At 44.6% G+C, this 20284-nt stretch overlaps 2 protein-coding genes across 3 annotated transcripts in view; one reads left to right on the top strand and one right to left on the bottom strand.

The window, feature by feature from the left end:
• PLEKHH1 (pleckstrin homology, MyTH4 and FERM domain containing H1) overlaps window positions 1–10832 on the top strand; it is a 53848-nt gene extending 43016 nt beyond the window's left edge. Inside the window, exons 23-29 of the mRNA XM_056347383.1 lie at window positions 1078–1178; window positions 2996–3137; window positions 4027–4169; window positions 5280–5409; window positions 6961–7047; window positions 7590–7736; window positions 8041–10832. Of these exons, the coding sequence (XP_056203358.1) occupies window positions 1078–1178; window positions 2996–3137; window positions 4027–4169; window positions 5280–5409; window positions 6961–7047; window positions 7590–7736; window positions 8041–8217 (927 nt within the window). The 3' untranslated portion in view covers window positions 8218–10832. The remainder of the gene's footprint in view (window positions 1–1077; window positions 1179–2995; window positions 3138–4026; window positions 4170–5279; window positions 5410–6960; window positions 7048–7589; window positions 7737–8040) is intronic.
• Window positions 10833–11957: 1125 nt separating this feature from the next.
• Window positions 11958–19513, bottom strand: PIGH (phosphatidylinositol glycan anchor biosynthesis class H). 2 transcript variants are annotated; one of them, XM_056347561.1, is made up of 4 exons: window positions 18725–19513; window positions 16617–16733; window positions 15798–15881; window positions 11958–13183 (listed from the first exon to the last, which is right to left on the bottom strand). In XM_056347561.1, the coding sequence occupies exons 1-4, from the start codon at window positions 18899–18901 to the stop codon at window positions 13082–13084; spliced, it is 480 nt and encodes a 159-aa protein (XP_056203536.1). In that variant the 5' UTR covers window positions 18902–19513; the 3' UTR covers window positions 11958–13081. The 2 variants fall into 2 exon arrangements, with proteins under 2 accessions (XP_056203536.1, XP_056203535.1); XM_056347560.1 differs by having other exon boundaries at window positions 16524–16733; window positions 18725–18988.
• Between the last annotated feature and the right edge of the window lie 771 nt (window positions 19514–20284).

Genomic DNA, 20284 nt, shown 5'->3' with positions numbered 1-20284 from the left:
GATTTTTTGAAGAGGAAACTACCACAGACAGTGCCAAATTTTATATTTTGCTTTCATGGCCTAATATAGATCAGATAATCTGGAGCTTTGCTAGTAATTGAACCACCATTTGGAGAGATGAGATATTAAATGAAGGAGACTGAGACAATCAAAGGTATCACTTTTACTGGTTATTAACTGGTTATTATTTACTTGCCAAGGCAACCTCAATAGCTGCTTAAGGGAGGACTAGAATATCTGATTATGTATTTAATGTGGCTGCTTATGTTCGCATTCCTTTTATTGAGATACTATCAGAAGAGAAGCAGAGGCCTTTATTAGACCACTGGTAAAAGGACTGGAACAACCAACAGGAGCTGAATGGATCAAGGAAATTAATCATACTATTACTAAAAATATGTCTGAGTTACAAAGGTGGAATCTAGGATCAAATATACCCAAAGTTCAGACATTCACATCCAAGAGTTTGGTTTAGCCATGCATGTAGACAGCTGCTCTTCAGAAGATACGTTGGTGCTTTAATTTGGCTCAGGAGGGCACTTTTGAAGCAAACTTACCAATCATTCTTATTAATCATGCTTTGTTTCGCATTAAGGAGCAACCTTAGAGAGCACAAAATGGATCCTTTGTACATGAAATGTGAACTGGAAGGTGTGATCCAACACAGTAGTGGGCTTTCACGCCATTTGATAAGACTAAAGCTAGTGCAAAGGAAAAACCCTTTGAAACTCATGTAGCGTGGGCATAGAGTCTTAGGAACAGGTGTTTCACTGTGCAGCTCTGCTCCTCCTGAGGTTTGCTACTTGCTAACATAGATGTAGCCACAGAGTTGCTACCAGACCAGAACACGTGTGCTCCCAGCTGATTAGAGCTGGAGTTTTCAGTTGGAACGCTTTGATTTTTACATACTGTGCAACAGAAAAAGGAATCATCGCTTCTGGCTGTGTTTATGCTGATCCAGTCTGTTTCTTTATTTTCTGTGTTCTGCAACACTTTTTTCACTTATTTTCCCCTCAAGCCTTGACTATGCGTTTCACCTCAGTTTGTCTCTCCTCTCTCCGTGGTATTTTTTTAAAGATCTGTGATATCATTTCTAAATGGGAACAAGCCTTAAAAGAATTGCATCCTGGGAAATATGAAGGTGGCACAAGAATTGTGAAGTTAACCTATAAGAACAGGTACTGTGATTCGTTGGTTGGCCTCACTACTGCTGTTAATTAAATATTTCTATACTGCATATATCTCTGTAGATGTCCAGTAACTGATAGTAAAAAAATAGTACTGTTAGTGCCAAACCTAGCTAAGATTCATTCAAATCCTACATGAGATGTGTTGATTTTTGTGTGTGGTACATGTATAAAAGAGGGTATATGGCTTAGAGGTAAAACCCAAACCATTTTGCAATAGCAGAACAGATTTAAAATAAGTGAAGAACTAGCTGTAGCACAGTGAGACATACTTGGCACAATTTCATTTGCCTAGATCCTAAAACATAATTAAATAACATGGGTTAGGTGAGAGGAAAAGAGACCTGGGGGGAAAATCACCAGTAAAAACGAATAGGCTGAAACTTGCAATTAAGTGAAGTATCACAAAGATTAAAAAGATAGAAGAACAATGTTCTAAATCACATGAGCTGTAGAAGAGACATGTAGTAGCAGTGCCCAGACTTTATAAAGAAAGAAATGTTAAAAGTTAGATGACGAGAGATGGTAGAGAAGGAAAGTACAAGACAAAGATCTAAATCAAAAACTGGAACGTCATTTCATCACTTGTAATACAGACAGGAATTCTGAATTAGTGAATGAAGAGCTGTGTATGAGAACAAGGAACAGCTTTCTGCATGTGAAGTCTCTTTGCAGACAAAACAAAGGCCACCCCAAAACCAAAAAGAGACAGGGTTCTGCATTGAATGTATGAAGATTTTGTTGAGTGTAGTGGTGGAAACAAATTTCTGTCAGCTTTGTTAGTTGGTATAACAGAGGTGGAAGAAGTTACTGTCTTTGACCCAGAAGGCAGTGTTTTTTAAAGTGTCAGGAGTGAAACTTTGTGGTATTATTTTATTGGACTGGAATGTGCCTAGATTGGACAGCAAGGATGTTTTGATAAGGCCTTTCCAAGGTTGGGCTGTGCGAACATCAAGGACTCTGATAAGACGTGATAAGGTCGATATGGTCCTAATGGTGTTATCAATTTTACAGTGACATAAAAATAAACTGATCCACTGGAATTAATATCTTGTGTAGTATTGTGGAATATATCATCATAGATGCAGCTTTGAATTAATATATGAATTAGATGGTGTGGGCTGTAAATAGGCATGCATGAGGAGTGGTTCTGGGAAGCGTTCCCCAAGCAGATATCTCTAACCCCCGTTAGTCATCCTGCTATACCAGGTCAAAGAAATGGCAAGTGTGAAGGGAATAAAAAATAGTAGGAAGCTTTGATTTTCAAGAATGCCTCTTCAATTTTTGAAATAAAACCTGCTAACTGGGTCTCTTATTTTCTGCTGAAGCAAACAGACAGAAGACTTTTTTAGTAACAATACCAGTGTAAGTGGTCAAAACAAAGCTGACAAAAATAACAAGACTACAATACTGCCATGTAGAAGTTTATATGTGTAGAGCAGAGTAGTTCTGTACTCTGTGATAAACAGGGAAGGCCATATCTTAAATATTACCTGTCTATGCTTGATAGCGATGGACAGACACTGATTTACCTTAGTTTAATAAGGCTTCACTGTCTTGAAGTGGTTGGCTTACAGAATTCAAATGGCTTCAAAAGCTAGAAGGCATGTTTTGAGTTGCCCAAATCTTGTCCATAAGGGAAGCACCTTGGCTTCCAAATCTCTGTCCAGTACCTCTGCAATACACGAAGTTCACTTTGGAGAAGGAGGAGGAAAAAACCCACAACCTACTTTTATTTATACTCACTTTGATCAAAGTTCCCACCTCTGCTTTCAGTTCACAATATCTTTTTACCTTCTGCTTTTTAGGCTATATTTTCGGAGCCAGGCCAAAGGTGAGACAGACCGTGAGCGGTTGCTACTGGCCTTCCAAGTCAGCAATGAAATAGCCAATGGAAGGTTTCCTGTAAATAAGGAATTAGCTCTGGAAATGGTGGCTCTGATGGCTCAGGTGAGTATGACTATGGGCAGAAATCCTTTTGCCCTCCAGGGACTTCAGCTATACGCTGAATATCTTTGACTAAGCAGCTATCTTTTACATCAAAAGTGTTTTCTCTTATCAAACAGTCTGAGATGTACCATGCAATTATACCAGCATACGTGTGTTATTACAACACCTTTTGCTGCAGGGAAATTTGCTATGGGAGTGCTTCTCCTTTCCTTCTGAAGGAAAATATTGGAAAAAACAGTGAAGCTGGACTATCCCAGAACTGCTCCAATGAGTGCCTTAGTAGAGATATGGAAATAGTATCACTACTGAAATTCCATTAATAGTAAAACCTTTCCCTGTTGCACTGCCAATAGCCTCTTACTCAGGAAGAGCGTCTTGTGGGACCCTGCATTAGACCTCCAGGCTTGCATTTAGCATTTTATCACATAAAACATACAGTGTGGGTTGTGGGCATGATAAGCAGGATAATAGTTTCTTTCTGAGCTGAAACTGCTTGTTGCATTTGTTAAAGCAGTGTAAACTGAGATGAAGAGGCTGGGAACATTGTCCAAACTATTTACAAATACACTGTTGTTTTAACTGGCCAATTGACAATAAACCCCAAAAGCTTGGCAGCTACACAGAAGGGTCTCCCTACAAAAAGTAGCTCGCTGATACCTTGTTTCACATTCTTAGATCAGTAAAGAATTCCCTGGGCAGTCATGTCCTTCGTAATTGCTCTGTTGTATACCTTTACTATGGTAAATACTGTAGACAAAATTCCCCAGCCTAATGGTGTCTTTTTGCGTGACTAATAAATATAGTAGTTATCGGTATGGGAATTCATGGAATGTTCTACTGCACAAAAAACCCCATAGTTCTGGTGCTATTAACTATAATGTTGTCTTAGGTGGAATATGGGGATTTGGATCGAACAGGATCTTCAAGTCCTGGGGGAACATCACAATTGAAAATGCAGCATCTTCTCCACCAGGTCTTAGATAAATTCTACCCCAAACGCTACAAGCAAAACATTACTCCTGAACAGCTGAGGTAAAATGTTGGTTCTTCTATACTTTGCACTGAAAACAAATTTACCTGCAAAATTCTGTCATTACATTTAAGAAATTTCAAGAATCCCTGTCAAGATTATTTGATGTAGAAACTTAAAACACAAGTGTCAGGGAAAGGTTCCTTTAAAAGAAAATAGCAGTTAATTAATATAAAAAGAGCCCAAATCACCAACTAAGTTTCCCCTAGACAAGAAGTTTAAGCCTTTCACTTCCAAATTAGGCATCTCAGTTCCAATAAACTCTAACCTAAGCCTAAGATGAGTTCCGTTTCTCAGTTTTAGTTTTACCATTCCCCCGAGTGTCCATTGAATCCAGATGCCTAATAATTGCGATGGGCTATAAAACCAGCTTATATGGGCTGCTTCAGGCCATGCAGTAATTCTGGTAGGACATATTTTGGCCGGGCTTTCTGATATTCTGACTTGGAAGTTCTTACACGCAATGCAGAGATCTCAAATACTCAAGTACAGAATTCAGATGCTGCCATGGATTGCAGCTCTAGCTTTTAAAGAGAGAGAACGGTCATCTTCCAGACGCAGTGGTAGATCTAACACAGTTACCTCCCTTTGGAAGCAAATTCAATATGCCCGTAGCAAGACAGCTGCCAAACCATCCCTAGTGAGCCAAATCAGGGGGTTGGAACTAAATCTTTAAGGTCTCTTCCAACCCAAACCATTCTATGGCTCTAGATACTGTGGTTCCATACAGAGCATACTACAGGCATGATGAAGTTGAGAGTATAATTGAACGTGAAGACAGGCTGGGCAGGATTTTTTCTGTAACAGCTGCCTGAGTGTTTGTAGTTACAGTTGTTTAATATATACACCAGTGAGCAACCCATATGTAACTGGGATTCCTGGATATTGCAGTATAACTAGTAGTAAAATAATTGTGGAAGTAGAGAAAATGCTAAAAGAAACTCAGGTTGTACAGTGATCATAAACTGACAGCAGTAGCAGCCCTGTCCGTAGTGCTGTATAGAACAGCCCTTTTGGAGTAAGAGGTACATTTATTAACTGTTGTAATTTTACTCACCTTTGCTTGGAAGACATTAGTATATAATGCTGCCTTGTGTCTTGGATTCTGAAAGGCAACTGGCTGACAGGCTGGCAACGAAGTGGATGGTGCTGCAGGGATGCTCTCCACCAGAATGTGTTCGGATTTATTTGACAGTGGCCCGGAAATGGCCTCTCTTTGGAACCAAAATATTTGCTGCTAAGGTAACTGGAGCGTACTTTTTTCTGTTCCTGAGAGTGAACTATCAGAGCAGAGATAGACCTATGATCTCTGGTAACATGGGTTGAAAATGCTTCTGCTTCAGTAAGGGAAAAAACCTGAATACGCAGCTCTGGTACCACGTAGGTTTAGAAAGAACAAAGAGAAATAGGTGCTGAACACCAGGGGTTGCTAGTGTGCAGTAAATACATACAGAAGGTTTCCTGGCTGCAGCGGTCGATCATAATGCTGGGTAACACCTCTCTTTACAAACCTTGCCAAAGCTTTCGCAGGCAGAAATTTCGCCGGGCATCAAGGCTGCAATGACAGTTTTAAAAATACCATTTACATACCACTGGGAGGGTGAAAGGGAAAAGACCCCCATAAATCACACCTGGTGACTGATGCTAGCTAAAAGGAAAATGGAGCTGGCTGCTTTCCTTGTCCCACAAGAGAGGCAAGCACTGCTAATGTCCTGTTGCAGAAACAAAATCTAAAGTACATATTGGGTAGGCTGCCAGCCCACAGGCATCAGTGAGACAGCAAAGAACAGCTGGAGGGAATACTTCTCCCAGTAGCTTGTACCATCCCCTCAGCCCATCCCAGGCTAGAGCTCTGTACCTTGCTACCATTGCCTGAACTAATGTCTTGGCACACAGCAGCTGTCTGAGAAATCTTGTTTTGGCATTAACCGTCCTCCCCAACCCAGCAGCAACCTCCTCAGGTGAGCTTCAGAGAGGTCTTGGTCATGGTTCCATGCCCCTTGCTTTGAAGTCAAAGCTCCTGTAGTTATGGAATAAAGTCTAAGGATGAAAGGGACCTCTTGAGTAAATATACAAGAAGTTTTTGAGTAGATATTTATTTCCACTGCCAGGAGTAAAAGCAGAAGAGTTTACTGGTATTTGAGGTTACTGACACTGAAGAATCAGAATATAGAACAGTTCCACCCAGAGTTTAAATAGTTGATACTTGTGGCGATTAACTTTTTATTTTATCACTTTTCAGTAGTTAAACAGCAAAGCCTACGGCATTAGCCATGTAGTAGCAGGTTACCAGGAAAAAATCATGTAATGAACGGTAACAACACCTAACTCATCTTTAAGAGATAATTGATACAAATCTGTCAAAATCTGCAAGAAAGAAAATTGCATTGATGTGATGGTGCCGGGTGCACTGGTATTACAGAAACCAACAGGCTTCTCTGCCTGCCTGCATGACGGGAGTAGTCTAAGACCCAGAGCAGAGCAGAACTGCTGTTTTGTTGCTCTGTCCTAGCATTTCCTTCAGTCTTAACTACACCAAATGGAATTTAATTAATCTCGAAGCCTTTGTTATTATTACATCTCTTGTGCCACTAGTCCCAAAATTCTATGTGAATCTGAAAATGTTATTCCAGTTGTTGAGCAAAGTCCTCTTAAAAATCAAACCAGGTCAGACCAGTAAGCCTATAGAATTCTCTCTCATCTTCACTTTATCCTTAAACCCCAAGATTTACATCAAAAGTCTTTGTGTGGTGATCAAGAAATATCTGAATTAATGATTTTCTTTCTCTCTAGCCTATTTTGCCTTCCTCATTGGAAGACTGTCCAGTCTGGATAGCTGTGAATGAAGATGGTGTCAGCATACTGGATTATAATACTATGGTAGGGTGAGGAACATTGTTTAAGAAAATAACTTGCCTCCCACAGAAAGACATTCCCCTGAGTCCACTTAAAGTCACCGAAAGTTTGTCTTTAACTTCAAATGGATCCAGAAGTTAATTTGTAGAACTCGGAGATGAGGGAAGTCAGTGCTATGTCTGAATACTACACAAACACAGAAAAATTACAGCTATGGTGTAAGGCAGGGTTTCATGAAACAGCTCACCACCGCCTCTGATGGGCAGCAAACGTGCTCATTCATCTTGCAAAATCTCAGCGGGATGTGCTTTACTACTGCCATCTGGGGTATAACAAGGTTTGGAGTATTGTTCTGAAGCAGTGAGGCACTGAGCAAGCTAGGAGAAAACTAGCACTGCAGTTCTCACCTGAGCCTCTCTGCCAGCTTTACCTACACAGCCACTTACCTATACTGCCTGTTACCCCTGGAGATCCGGTGTTCTTGCAGGAAGTAACGACTATTAGTTTAAGGTAGCCATTTTTTCTGTTACGGAACTATTGACTCTCACACTCTCTGTTGTCTGCAGCACTTGAAAGTCTCTTACTCGTACTCCTCTGTGCTGACCTTTGGAGGCTGTCGAGATGACTTCATGATTGTAGTCAGTCAAATGAAAGAAAGGAGTTCTGGAAAAAACAGCACTGAAAAACTCCTTTTCACAATGCCAATTCCAAAGGTAATTATAAAATTAACAGTGAGTTTCTTTCCAGCTGGCAGCATCATAGCTGGGCATTTTGTACAAGCCCTGGGGACTGGTACTTGTCGGTGCTGCAGTAGCTATATACCTTCAATAAATCCCCTGTAAGCTGGAGCCTTTAATCAAGAGACTTATTCTACCTAACTCTTAAAGACAGACCTTCATTTCAAAACCAAAAAATTCCATCTGAGAAAACCATTTGCAAAAGCTATGGCAGTCAATAGGTTCTAAAAATCAAAAGGCACTCTTACCTCTAATGGACTTAATTTTCTTTTTTCTGTAGATTGTTGAAGCAACGCTTCTTATTGCAAGCTACATTAACTACCGATCAACACCTTCACTCCTGTCTTCTGCACAGCCCTCCCGAAGCAAAACACCTGCTAACAAGCTCTGGGAGACAGAAAGCCGCCGCTTTTTTCCTTCCGTTCCCCGAAGCACTAAGGGGCCCACTCTGCTCTGAGGCTGCATTCCAAATGACTTCGGGGATTTGGGTTTTTTGTTTGTTTGGGGGTTGGTTTTTGGTGGTTTTTTTGCACCACTCTGTACTGCATTGCAGACTGCTACGATTGCGATGGTTACACCTTACTTCAATGCAGGCTTTGACTTTTTCCGTAATAATAGACAAAGTTCCTTAGTGGGTAGAGGCAGTGTCCTTTCTTCTAACAAAAGTGTTGATTTTGGGGACTGTGCAGGAGTTTCCTTTCCATGCTACGCTCCATCCAAAATACCACTCCTCAGGTCATGTGCCTGCACTGTGCTCCAGTCACATTACATCTGCTCTTTCTTTGCACCCATTTTTCTTCCATCTCCTGATCTTACTGCTTTGCTTACAAGCACATGATGTTCCTTTGATCCCTCCCCTTTCCAGCTTTCAGAAGACTGAAACTTTCCAGCTCCTTGCTCCAGACATGAAAGAAAGAAAACACTGTTGAGAAGGAAGAGAAACTAAACTGACAAGAATAATTCTGATGCAAGTCAAGGGTAATTTCAGACCTGAAATAGGGAGCATAGAGTAAGAGTTCAAGAATATTTTCAATTTTAAATAAAGGTGGAAACCTAGTGCCTTTGCATGTTGAGGACTCAGAACAACTAGGACTGGAAGGACTAGAACAGTGTCAGACGATGCCCTCGCTGCTACAGGACTGATGTGTTTCAGGAGCTGGATGCTGTTGTCTACGCAATAGATGAACATTAGATCTTTGCTGCAGGGCTGAATGTGTCACATGCTCCACCGTCAGACGAGCACTTTCAAAGACTTTTTCTGTTAATCACTGTTGTAGATGTTTTGGGATGTGTTTGCAACTGCACATAATCTCAGACAAAGGAAGACAAGGCAAGCAGGTTTTGTACTTTTTCTGTCTTCCAGCAACTGGAACAGCAGATCTTCCCAAACCAGCTCTGTCATTCTGACCTGACAGAAGCTGCTCCTTTAAAACTCCTGCTTCCTTCATGCCACCACGGCAAGGAGGAGGTAGTCAGCACTTGTGTACTCAAATATTGTTCTTCTCACTTTCCTAAAGAATTTCGGGGTTTTTTTGATCTGTTTCAAAGGGACTTCAATATGAGTGAGAAGATTAATGGATTTTAAATAAGTAAAAGAAAAATAGCAATTCTTCTTGAAAAAGCTAAATCTACCTGTCTTGAGTTCAGCTGTTTTGATAAGCTTTCTAAAAAAATCTAAGGAAGAACAACTGCACTTTCAAAACTTTGTAATAATTATGCATTCATGGGCAACTTTCTCCAATTAAAACAGTAGGAATCCAACCATTAGAAAGAATTCAGCAACAGCAAATCACAGCTATTTGCAAATGAACAGACCAACCATACCAGGTTGGTTTTTTACTCCCTAGTGCCTGCCACCAACCTTGAAACATCCAACTAATGCACACAGTGGAGTGCTACTTCAAGAAGTTTTTGTTTCACACTTACGGTGGGTGTAAAGCCACAAACTAAAAAAAGAGACAGACAAAAATTGCTCTGAGCAATTCCTTATCAGCATTAAAAACATTAAAAAAAACCCCAAACCTAAACCCAAGCCACCCCACAGGGGGCTGTGGAAACAATATGGCAGACATGAGACAGAAAACAAGCAGAGACCTGATTTGCACATACTGTAACGTACCTACTTGTTACAAACTTAGGGACCAGCCCTTGAAGTTACAGAAAAGGGTAGAAGCTTTCTGAGCCAAAAACAATTTTGAGAAGGTATTTAGTGTTTTTTTCTTGGATACTTTTATGTGACCATACATCCTGATAGAGTGGTCAGCAGTATGTATTTTCTCTTTCTCGCACACCCGTACACAGAGTGATATTACAGCTACATCAGTTTGAATACAGAGCATTATTCCTCCTAACCCATCACCTATGCCTAATAGTTCCTCCGGCATCTGAAGGGCTGTTTGGCAGCCTGCTTCTTGTATCCTACCAGTAACAAAGCTGCTTCAGCATTCACTGAGCTGTCACTGGTGCTGGGGATGCTCAAGGCACAGAGGTCTCCAGCTCACAGTTCAGAGGCTGCACTTGCCTTACAGTGCTAATAACTCATGTCCTTAGAGACTTGTACCGGGGCAAACAGGAAGCAGAGATGTTGAATAAGCAAGAGCTGTCCCGATCCTCATTATTTTCTGCCATAACTGCACTTTAAATTGGGAAACGTGGCATACAAAACGTTTTTTTCTTATTTCTTAAAAATGTTCACCAATACTTGAGTATTTCAGGGACCACCCCACTCTGATGGATGCACATATACCTCCTATTTATAGCTTACCTTATTTCAAACAATCAACCAACCCTATGTAAATACCTATTTTGTATGATTCTTCGGTAGAGAACACAGTTCTAATCAATGCTTCTGGCAATGACTATTGCTGCAGCATAGAATGAGATGACAAAAGCCTTTGTTTTCTTAACTGCTGTGTGTATGTAAAGGGCTGTCTTTTCTGTTTTTCTTAATAAAGTGCAGTTATCATGAATTAAGCTGTGTTATTCTCAGAATGAAAGAAAGTATTTTAAAAGCCAAAATTTGTCTTGATGTAAATAAAAATGGGCAAAGATTGTGTTGTGTATCCAAGCACATACCTGGTGCAAACCTGCCCTAGTCTGAGTCCTTCCTCTCTGAAGTCCTTCTTTCTCTCTTCTCTCCGCTTTAGTGGATGACTGAAGTGCGCTCCCACGGGCACAGGATGTTCATTCCTTCAAAAGGTGGCTAAAGCAATCTCTCAGACCACCTCCTGTGACGCAGCTACTTGGGCATTTCCTCAGTGCATGTTCTCAGGACTTCATGAGATTTTTACAGCACAGTCAACATTCCCAGCACACTCCTAAGCCCACGACTCTGTCTACTCTGCTGAGACATAATTGATTTTCTGATGTGTTCTCCCCACAGCTCGGCAGTTCTTCCTGCTGCTACAGTGCTCCTTCAAGGGCCACAACCATTTCCCCTCCCCATGAAGAAATACAACTTGGCTGAACCACGCCCCGAGCCATAGCAAGTCAAGCATCCCACATGGCTCCTAAGTCAAAGGACCTCTGTTGCAGTCATTCGCACGTGTAGTTGTGCTCCCAGGGCCTGCCACTGTTGTTACAAGCCGATTTCTGCCCCTGCCCCAACACCCGCCCTTCCCAGTTCTGCCTGGACTTGCAGCCAAACACAGTCTGTATCATGGTGCAGCTTCGCTAACTTCAGAGAGACCTACCAACTTACATCACAGCAGCACTGGCATTAAAAATCTGGCCAAGCCCAACATCTAAAATATTTATGAGCAATAAAACCATTTTAAAAATGACGTAAGCTAGACAACATTACCCAAAACCCAGTGGCACATCCCCAAGCTGCTGCCTTTCACTTGGACAACCACGCTTCCTGTGACATGAACTAACTTGCACCTTTGAAGCTTCAGGGCATAGTGAGGGGGGAAAAAAAAAAAATTAAAAATCACCTTATCTCTACCATAATACATGATGGTAGGTTGCCACATGTTTTAATTACAGATTATGCAGACAAGCAGCATACAGCATTGTTTGCAGATTAACCGTGGCCCCTAGGCTCCTGCCAACTTGCTGGTTTAGCTCTTGTTTTGACATTTAAATTGTCTCAGTTACATTACTAAGGAGTCATGGAAAAAAAAAGAGAGAAAAACATCAGTTAAAGGTTACAGTAACTTTTAGCTCATCAACAAAGAAAAATTTTCCAAGCTTAAGTTACTCCCAAGAGCACAGAGCAATAAAACTTTATTCACAAAATTACCACAATTTTCAACAAATTTTCCTCATGTTCTCAGAGCACGTGGTGGCCCTTTTCATGCCACATCTTTTCCACGTCCTGGGTCACTATGCCCCTCCCCACTCAGCAATGGGTCTACATTGTCCCAGGCTTCCTTTTGCTCCTTAGGTACTTACAGAAGTCCTTCTTGTTGCCTTTGACAAATGCCTCAACAGATTCAGCTCCAGGTGGGCTTTAGCTTTCCTAACCGCATCTCTGACAGTGTATTCCGCCCAGGTTACCTGACCCTGCTTCCACCTTCGGTGTTCAAGATTTGCCAGGAGCAACTTGCTCATCCATGCAGGCTTCCTGGCATTTCTGTCTGACCTCATGCTCGTTGGGATGGACTGTTCTTGAGCTTAGAGGAGGCGATCCTTGACTATCATTCAGCTTTCTTGGACCCCTCTTCCCTCTAGGGCCCCACCCCACGGGACTCTTTCAAACAGATCGCTGAAGAGGTCCAAGTCTGCTCTCCTATGTTTATTTCATTAAACATAATTGAATGCATCAATGTATTTTAATTTTCTGTTATTTTATTTCTGAAATTCTCCTGTGGATCAGGAAGTTACCATCCCAGCCCACACATCGGCTTCGGTATTGAGGGTGGTATACACTTCCTTCAAACAAAGGATTAAATAGAAACAAACCAAAAAGAAGACATTTTCGGCAGTCCAGCCAAGGTTGCATTATGATTTTAGCGTAATTTTCAGATCCACAAAAGAGTAAATGTTTGATGCACATTCTTGCCTCTCTTTGTCCTATTTCCCCGTAACTCTTTTCTGGAGAGGCAAGGAAAAACCTCTTCTGTCTGAATCTAAAAAGTTCTGCTCACCTTTCTTCATAGCAGAGATTTCAAGGTTCACTCCTGTGCTTGAGCTGACATTTTCTGTAAAAACTTGGTGAGTCTGTGCAGGCCTTTAGCCCTAACATCACTGTACCGCTGCACCACCTTCTACTCATCTAATCTGGAAGAAAGCCATGGGGCAGTTTTGCTTGCTTTTCCATGTGTCTCTCCGAGTCCTGCTGCAAGTTCAGGTTTGCTACCTTGATTATTTTGTTTTTACTATTTTATTCCACTTGGCTGTGGAGCTGTCTTCCTCTGCTCCAGGATTTCTTGACAACTTTTGTACACTTCTATCAAGCAGTCTAGACGTGGCTTGGAGCTCTAGAATTTAAGTCAAACAACAGAGAATCAGGCTCTGAACTGGCTGTAAAAGAGCTGGAAGGCTTTAACTTCCCACTGTGAGACTGTCAGACAGAGAAAGGAATGTGGGGGCACAAAGCTGACTATCAGGAGCATGCATGTATAAGGAATGCGACAGCAACGTGTCCATTGCCAATTAGCTTCCTCACATTAAGTCAACGGAGAATAGATTTTCCTTTTACATGGTCGTTGAGAAATAATCCATCAAACTCCAGGAGGCGTTTGATGTAAGCTGATGATATAGGAATGCAAAGCCATTCCATAAGCCACACTTGCTCTGTGACGAAAAACGTCAGTCCCTAAAGCTGTCAGGTCAAAATATATAGCACCATTCTGCATTAGCCTGGACCTCTCACCGAATCAGAAATCCTCCCCTTCCTCAGCTCACAGTTCAGTGACAGCAGGGAAGAACATCCACACCTCCCAGCTCACTAACCTATCTATTAGGCCATACGTCCTCTAGAGACCTACCAAACAGCAGGCTTCCTTACTCTAATCCAACACCCTAGAAGACCTCCACTCTGAAAAATCTACCTTCAGGACAGGCAATTTAGACACCTGCCCTTTGGCCTCTGCCACTACTGTCCACAATAGGACAATGGAAGGTTAACTGAAAATGTAACTTCATTATACACAAACAGCAAATGGTGACCAAAGTATAAGGATTTTCCATCACTTCTAACCTGGACCAGATTAAAACCAGTAAGGAGGTAAAAGTTTCCCAGTCCCATGACCTTTGAGCTCCCGAAACAGCATTACTGTGTAAAGTCCATCAATCGCCTCTCCTTGCAAGTGCTCCTTAAGAGAACAGTAAGTCAGCTCAGCACAGAAGTGCTCCCGGCCTCAGTGACACAGTAAATTGTATTTTTGCAGACTGACATAACTTAAGAGGAACCCAATGAAGGAGATGCAATAAAGTTACTAATTACTGCTCCTTCAAAACTAAGTAACACACTAACCTGCACGCTGAAGTGAGAATTACTGACAAGTCATGAATGGCAAACTAACACAGTTCTTTCTGTTCCTCCTTTGCTGGTGGAGTCAACTCTACCCATACTAAGATCTTCCATGAAAATAAAACTGTTCAGAGCTGAGCTAGAATACAAAAACCAGGAAACTACACAAATGCCAGGCTGCCTCTTCGAAGCTGGAAAGGAGCATGTATAACTAAAACCAGGTTCCTGATTGCAGCTGTCTGGAACTTACTAGTTGCTGGTTTCCAGCAAATCCATTTTTTCCCCCTTGACTATATATGAAAGACTGAATTGATATTACTGTTAGTAAACGACTTTACTAACTGGTATTATTGTTAGTAAATGTCTTTACAATTGTGGGACTGAGTTAGCATCAAGTATCAATGGAATAGTCTATTTATACCTGTAAGTATTTAGCTGAAGACTAACTGCATCCAGTCATAAACTGGATGTGGACTACAAAATGACAGTCACCAGCAGCAGGTGAATTAAGAAGCACAGAGAGGCTATAGAGCTCAGCGGCCTCAGGCCTGAAGTGCCTCTGTACTGCCCAGCACCATCAAGGATCAGGGCATTGCTGCGTTAGGCATGCACACACAGGAAGAAAACCCATCCCCAAAATGGGATTATGAACAGCCAGAACAAGTTAGCAAGAGAAGAGCAAGGGGAGGCAGGGTAACGGTAAAGCAAACAAGTTATTATACATTAAGCAAATTGCTCACAGCCTATACTGTGATCTTTGTCAACGGGTTAGACAGGGAGGTCACTCCAACAGCAAAGAGCTTTTTATGAACACTTTTGGCACACAGAGCTCAGGGCAATGAAGCTGGTGAAGGGTCTGGAGCACAAGTCTTGTGAAGAGCAGCTGAGGGAACTGGGGTTGTCTATCCTGGAGAGGAGGAGGCTCAGGGGACACCTTATTGCTCTCCACAGCTACCTGACAGGAAGCTGTAGGCAGGTGGGGGTAGGTCTCCCAGGTAACAAGTGACAGGACAAGAGGAAACCGCCTGAAGTTACGCCAGGGTAGGTTTAGACTGGATATTAGGGAAAATTTCTTCACTGAAATGGTTTGTCAAGCATTGGAACAGGCTGCCCAGGGAGGTGGTGGAGCCACCATCCCTGGAGGTGCTTAAAAAATACATAGATGTTGTACTTAGGGACATGGTTTAGCAGAGGACTTGGCAGTCCTGGGTTAATGGTTGGACTTGATGATCTCAAAGGTCTTTTCCAATCCAAATGATTCTATGATTCTAAAAATCAACAGCGGCACAGGGCCATAGTTACAATAGTAACACCGAGCATAAGACTATACAGAAAGATGTGTGAGTTCTCAGTACCCTACGTGAGCCCAAGACTTCTAGTTCATGCAAACTCCTGGCTGGGTTCAGATTGACACAGCTCCCTGGTCTCTGAAAGGAGGGCAAGTGAAAAAAACATCCACGGTACATAGTTCCGTGAGACTTGTACCACCACCCACCCTGAAGGCCCAGCCAGGGAAAGGCAACTGTAATCAGCTACCTGCAGGGAAATAAAGATACACTTAGACAACTGGCGCACAGAGACCACTGATCTGGATTTCTCCATCATTCAGTCAAACTTACCTGAAAGAGTGGCACTACGTCAGATACTCCCTGAGGGTCTCCCGGGTCCTGGAGGAGGATGCACAGGTAGTAGATAACTTTTTGCTACAAAACAGACAGACAAAATCATCAGAGTTTGAAAATGCAATCGAACTGCCTGGAGTTATCGCAGGAAGAGGATCTATTTCAACTCACTGGGCTGAAGGCCAATCATCCCAGGCCGTAATCATGCCTACAAATTTATATCTGCAGCTTTCCTCCCTTCACACAATAAAAAAATAATTTTACCAGTGTTATTTTCTATTAAATTTTTAACCTGAAAAAAACACACACATGCTGGAAGGGCAAGGTCTGCTTTTCTATAGCTGCTTTGCAGAAAACCGCAGCAACAGGAAAAATCATCTCTTGTGTTGTCTGCCTTCTTATTTCTGTCTTGACTAGTTATGGAGTATGGCATCAGGATCTGTAACAGGATAACACCAAGAACTAAACCCACTAGCTCAGTGTCAGTGGCATTATCTAAGAGATGGATCTGGCTTTTTTATGTTACTTGTTTTGCTTGAGTTCTCCTTTAAAGGTGAGAAAACAGGTAAGAGAATAAATAGAGAAACCTGAAACAAAGCTCCTGATGCTATTAAAGCTATGGACGGTGTCATGTTTAATTGCTCTCATACATCATGCTCATGAAAATATACTGGATGTGAGTGTTCCCACAGATACACAAGCAGACAGAGTGTGTATGATTACCATATGGATGGCTTCATTGATAACCACATCTTTCACCTGACCCATCTCAATGAAGGTTGTGCTCTCTTTCCCTGAAGCATAGGATGAAGTCACCTGAATGCCAAGTGAGCCGATGACCAAGAGGGATTCCTGGTCAATTTTCACAAAGTGCAGGTATATGATCAGGCCAATCAGCGTGATGAAGATAGCAGCAGAAAGCACCATACTGTTCTGTAACACAAGCCAAGCAAAGACAGAGCTCTAGGCTTACAATTAATTGAACATGGCTTCAGAGAAAGTAAAGTTGCACAGTAAATTATAATATTAAATTATAATATTAAAGTATAATTAAAATATAATATTAAAATATAATATTAAAGCTACCATTACAAGGCAATTTTACTTAGGTGGAGTTCTTTTCTTCACCTGCCTGGCTGATATATATGTAATGAGATTTAAATCACTCTTCACAGTATGGCCTGAAAGAACTGGGAGCTGAAACTGAAAACTGCAAGAAAATTCTATTCCCTTGTAAATAAATCTCAACCCAAACCAATGGCAGCATATTGTACAAATGTCTATAGAGATGATGTCACTGGCAGAAGTGTTGTGAAATGTATACTAGAACTGAGGGTGGAGCCTCAGAGGGGAAGAAAAGTCTTATAGGACAACGCACCAACCTAGTGGTTTTCTCCTTACAAACTCCAAGTCTAAACTTGTTCAAACCTCACCCCTCTTCCTGCCTTAAATACCGATCTAAAGAACACTTGCTTTCTCCTGTGCTTTGTCTGAAGATGAACACCTTTTGCATGCTGCAGTCTTGTGACTGCTGTTACAGAATATAAAACTGATGAAACTATAGTCAACAAAAGGTCATCTGAAGGCCTGGTAATAAATCCTAAAGATCCACAACCTATTTCTGGGACATGTTTTAGAGAGCTCTAGGTCACGTACCCATGAATCCATGAATCAAAGTTATAACTGACCTAAAGGACCAGAACTGCATGGCCCTACCACCAAGCCACGCCTGCACAACCACGTGAGGTAAAGAAGCCATGGCCACATTCACACAGAAAGGGTAGGGGACTTCCCTAAAAGTCCGTAATCACAGAAAACCAGTCACGAATTAGACACTGAAATCCACACAGAGAGATACTTTCAGACCTGTTTTCCTAGCAGAAAGGAAGGATTGCAGTTGCTTGTGTACAGGCTACATGAGCACGTGTAAAACCAAGCAGGAGACCACCGGGCAGCAACCACTGGCACGGGCGTGGGCTTTTGTAACAAAACCCCCTCAGACACAGCTTCCGACTAGAGGAATGTGAAACATCTCTTTGTAGCGGAAACCGCCAATTGACTCACAATCTCTGTTTCCATGGAAAAGATTATTGAAAAATTTGAAGCACAACAGTCATAGCACTGGTCACAGTGACCAGCTTCTTCGGTCAAGCTACTGACTTTGGAGATAACTGGTCTGCAATCTGGTCCTTCCCTGCAAGTATCGGTCACAGATCCGGTACCTAATCTAATACTTTTGGGTTTATCAGCAGCTTTTGAAATCTGTGCTGCCAGGTTCTTACCGCCTCAGCTGTGAAACATGAGCTGTAGATGACATTCACTGCTCTCAGGAAAAATCGCTTTGGGGATTATCCCTCGCTCAGCCTCTTCAGTATATCCTTTGTTCCTGTTCCCGCAACTCACCTCTCCAAGTAAACGTCTGGTATTTGGGCTCACAAGAACGCGCCAGGCATCACCCCACACCCGGACAAGCCGCCACCCGGCCTGGCGGGCGGCTACAAACCCACGGAGGCACCCGGGAGCCCACCGGGCGCGGCCGGCCGGCCCTCCGGCCCTGGCCGCACAGCTCTCCGCTCACCCCGTGCCTACCGCAGCCTGCCACCGCGGCGTTCCCGGAGCACGGAGCGGCCCGGCCGCCCCTCCACCGGCCCGGCCGCCCCTCCACCGGCCCGGCCGCCCCTCCACCGAGGCGGCCTGGCAGACGCCTGCGCGCCTCCCCTCCGGGCCGGCGGGCTCCCGGGGCACGCCGAGCCCTCGCACGCCGCCCCCCAGCCCCTGCCCACGCCTACGCCCCGGTGTGGCGCCGGGACACGGGCTCCGGGGCGCGGCCGGCTCAGGGCGGGCCCCCGCCTCACCCGGCGGCGGCGGAGCCGCGACGAGGCCCGAGGGGCGGCGGGAACCGCGGCCCGGGGAGCGGTCGGTACCTCGCTGAGCACGAAGAGCCCGTAGGCCGCCAGCCAGACGGCGGAGGTGACGGCGCTGAGCGAGCGGAGCTGCAGGCGCGGGCAGCGCACCGCCAGCTCCCGGCAGGAGGCGCTGTGCTGGCGGGGCCGCAGCGCGATGGGCGCCCCCGAGGCCGAGCGGTACCGCCGCTCCTCCATGCCGGAACCGCCGGGGAGCGGCCCGCCCGCGCGCTTCCGGCGCCTCGCGCGCCGCGGGGAGGGGAGGGGAGGGGAGGGGAGGGTGCCCCGTGACCCCCGTGCCCCCCGCCCCCCCCGCCCCCAGCCACGCGCCTCGTGTGGGGGGTGCGTGTGCGCAGAGCGGTGCGGGGCCCGAAGCCGCCGCCGCGGCCCCGTAGCAGCGGGCGCCGCCTCCTGTGCCAGGCCGCCTCCCCCCCGGGCCCGGCTCCGCGGCGGCCGGTGGTGCGAGCCGGCCCCTGGGGCGCGGAGCGGAGCCGCGGGGCAGCGCGGCGGGAGCCTCAGCTGCGGCGAGCGACGGGCGGCGGCTGCGGGCCTGGCTCTGCCCCGCCGCACGGCGGCCCCCGTGCCACCGCCCCGCCGCGGGCTGCCCGCCCCCGCCCCGCTCCTGCCCCGCTCCTGCCGGGCGGTGCCGCCGGCTCCTCTCGCCGGGGCAAACCTCGGCAGGCGCCTGCCCGCAATCCTCACCGGCGCGGGGAGCTTCTGCGGCTTGCACGCGCTGATAACGCGCTGCCTGCCTCCCCTGCCCGTGCTGATAGCAGTTTTAACCAGGACGGCGTTTGGCCTGGATTTCTCTTGCCATTCCCCCCGCCCCCCCCCCCCTTTTGGCTTGACCAGTTCCTACTACACAGCTGTTATCTTTTCGTTTGCACCATCCTTTACTACGAGCTCCTTTGGGGTGGGCTTTGTTTAGGGTGTTTCCCGCCCCCCAAGTTTAAAGCTGTTTTCTGACTCCTTGCTGTCTTAAGTACCCAATAAGCTGGAGGCTTTGGGTTGTGTATGGAGACTTAATGAGTTTTTGAATTGTGTTCTCTTCAATATTTTTCAGTTATTACTTCATATGTCTCGCCTGGCAGTGACATAAGGCTTACAGCTCTGTAATTTCCAAACCATCATCCTGGCACCTTTACTCTTTCTATTTGTTCTCCCCCTCCCACAGTGCTGGAGTGTGTCCGTTAGCTTTAATTGCAGGTAGCATCTTTCCATGAGCAATTTACTTGATTCATGGAATTTTCACAGTTCCTGGGAGGGCACTATATATATAAACCTGTTAAATTGTAAGGGCAGTGAAGGAGTCTTTAACGGACATGAGAAACCAAGGGGTGTTGAAGAATTGCTGCCAAGATCTTTGCTTGGCCAGGCGGCGCGGGTGGTGGGTGACACTGGTGGAAGGCTTGCAGTGTGCCCAGGGTCTCGGCAGGACGCAGGAGCCGAGGGATGGGCTGGGCTGGAGCTCAGAACAGAAAACGTGAGCTGGCCTGGAGAGGAAAAAACCAGCAGACTGTGAACCGCAGAAACAGAGGAGAAAATGTTGAAGTTAAAAAGAGGATGAAAGAAGTTTGTAGA

Source organism: Falco biarmicus, chromosome 7 (assembly GCF_023638135.1).
Source record: "Falco biarmicus isolate bFalBia1 chromosome 7, bFalBia1.pri, whole genome shotgun sequence".
Lineage (NCBI taxonomy): Eukaryota > Metazoa > Chordata > Aves > Falconiformes > Falconidae > Falco > Falco biarmicus.
Note: the sequence above shows the minus strand (reverse complement) of the source record. Positions and strands in the feature narration are given on the sequence as shown.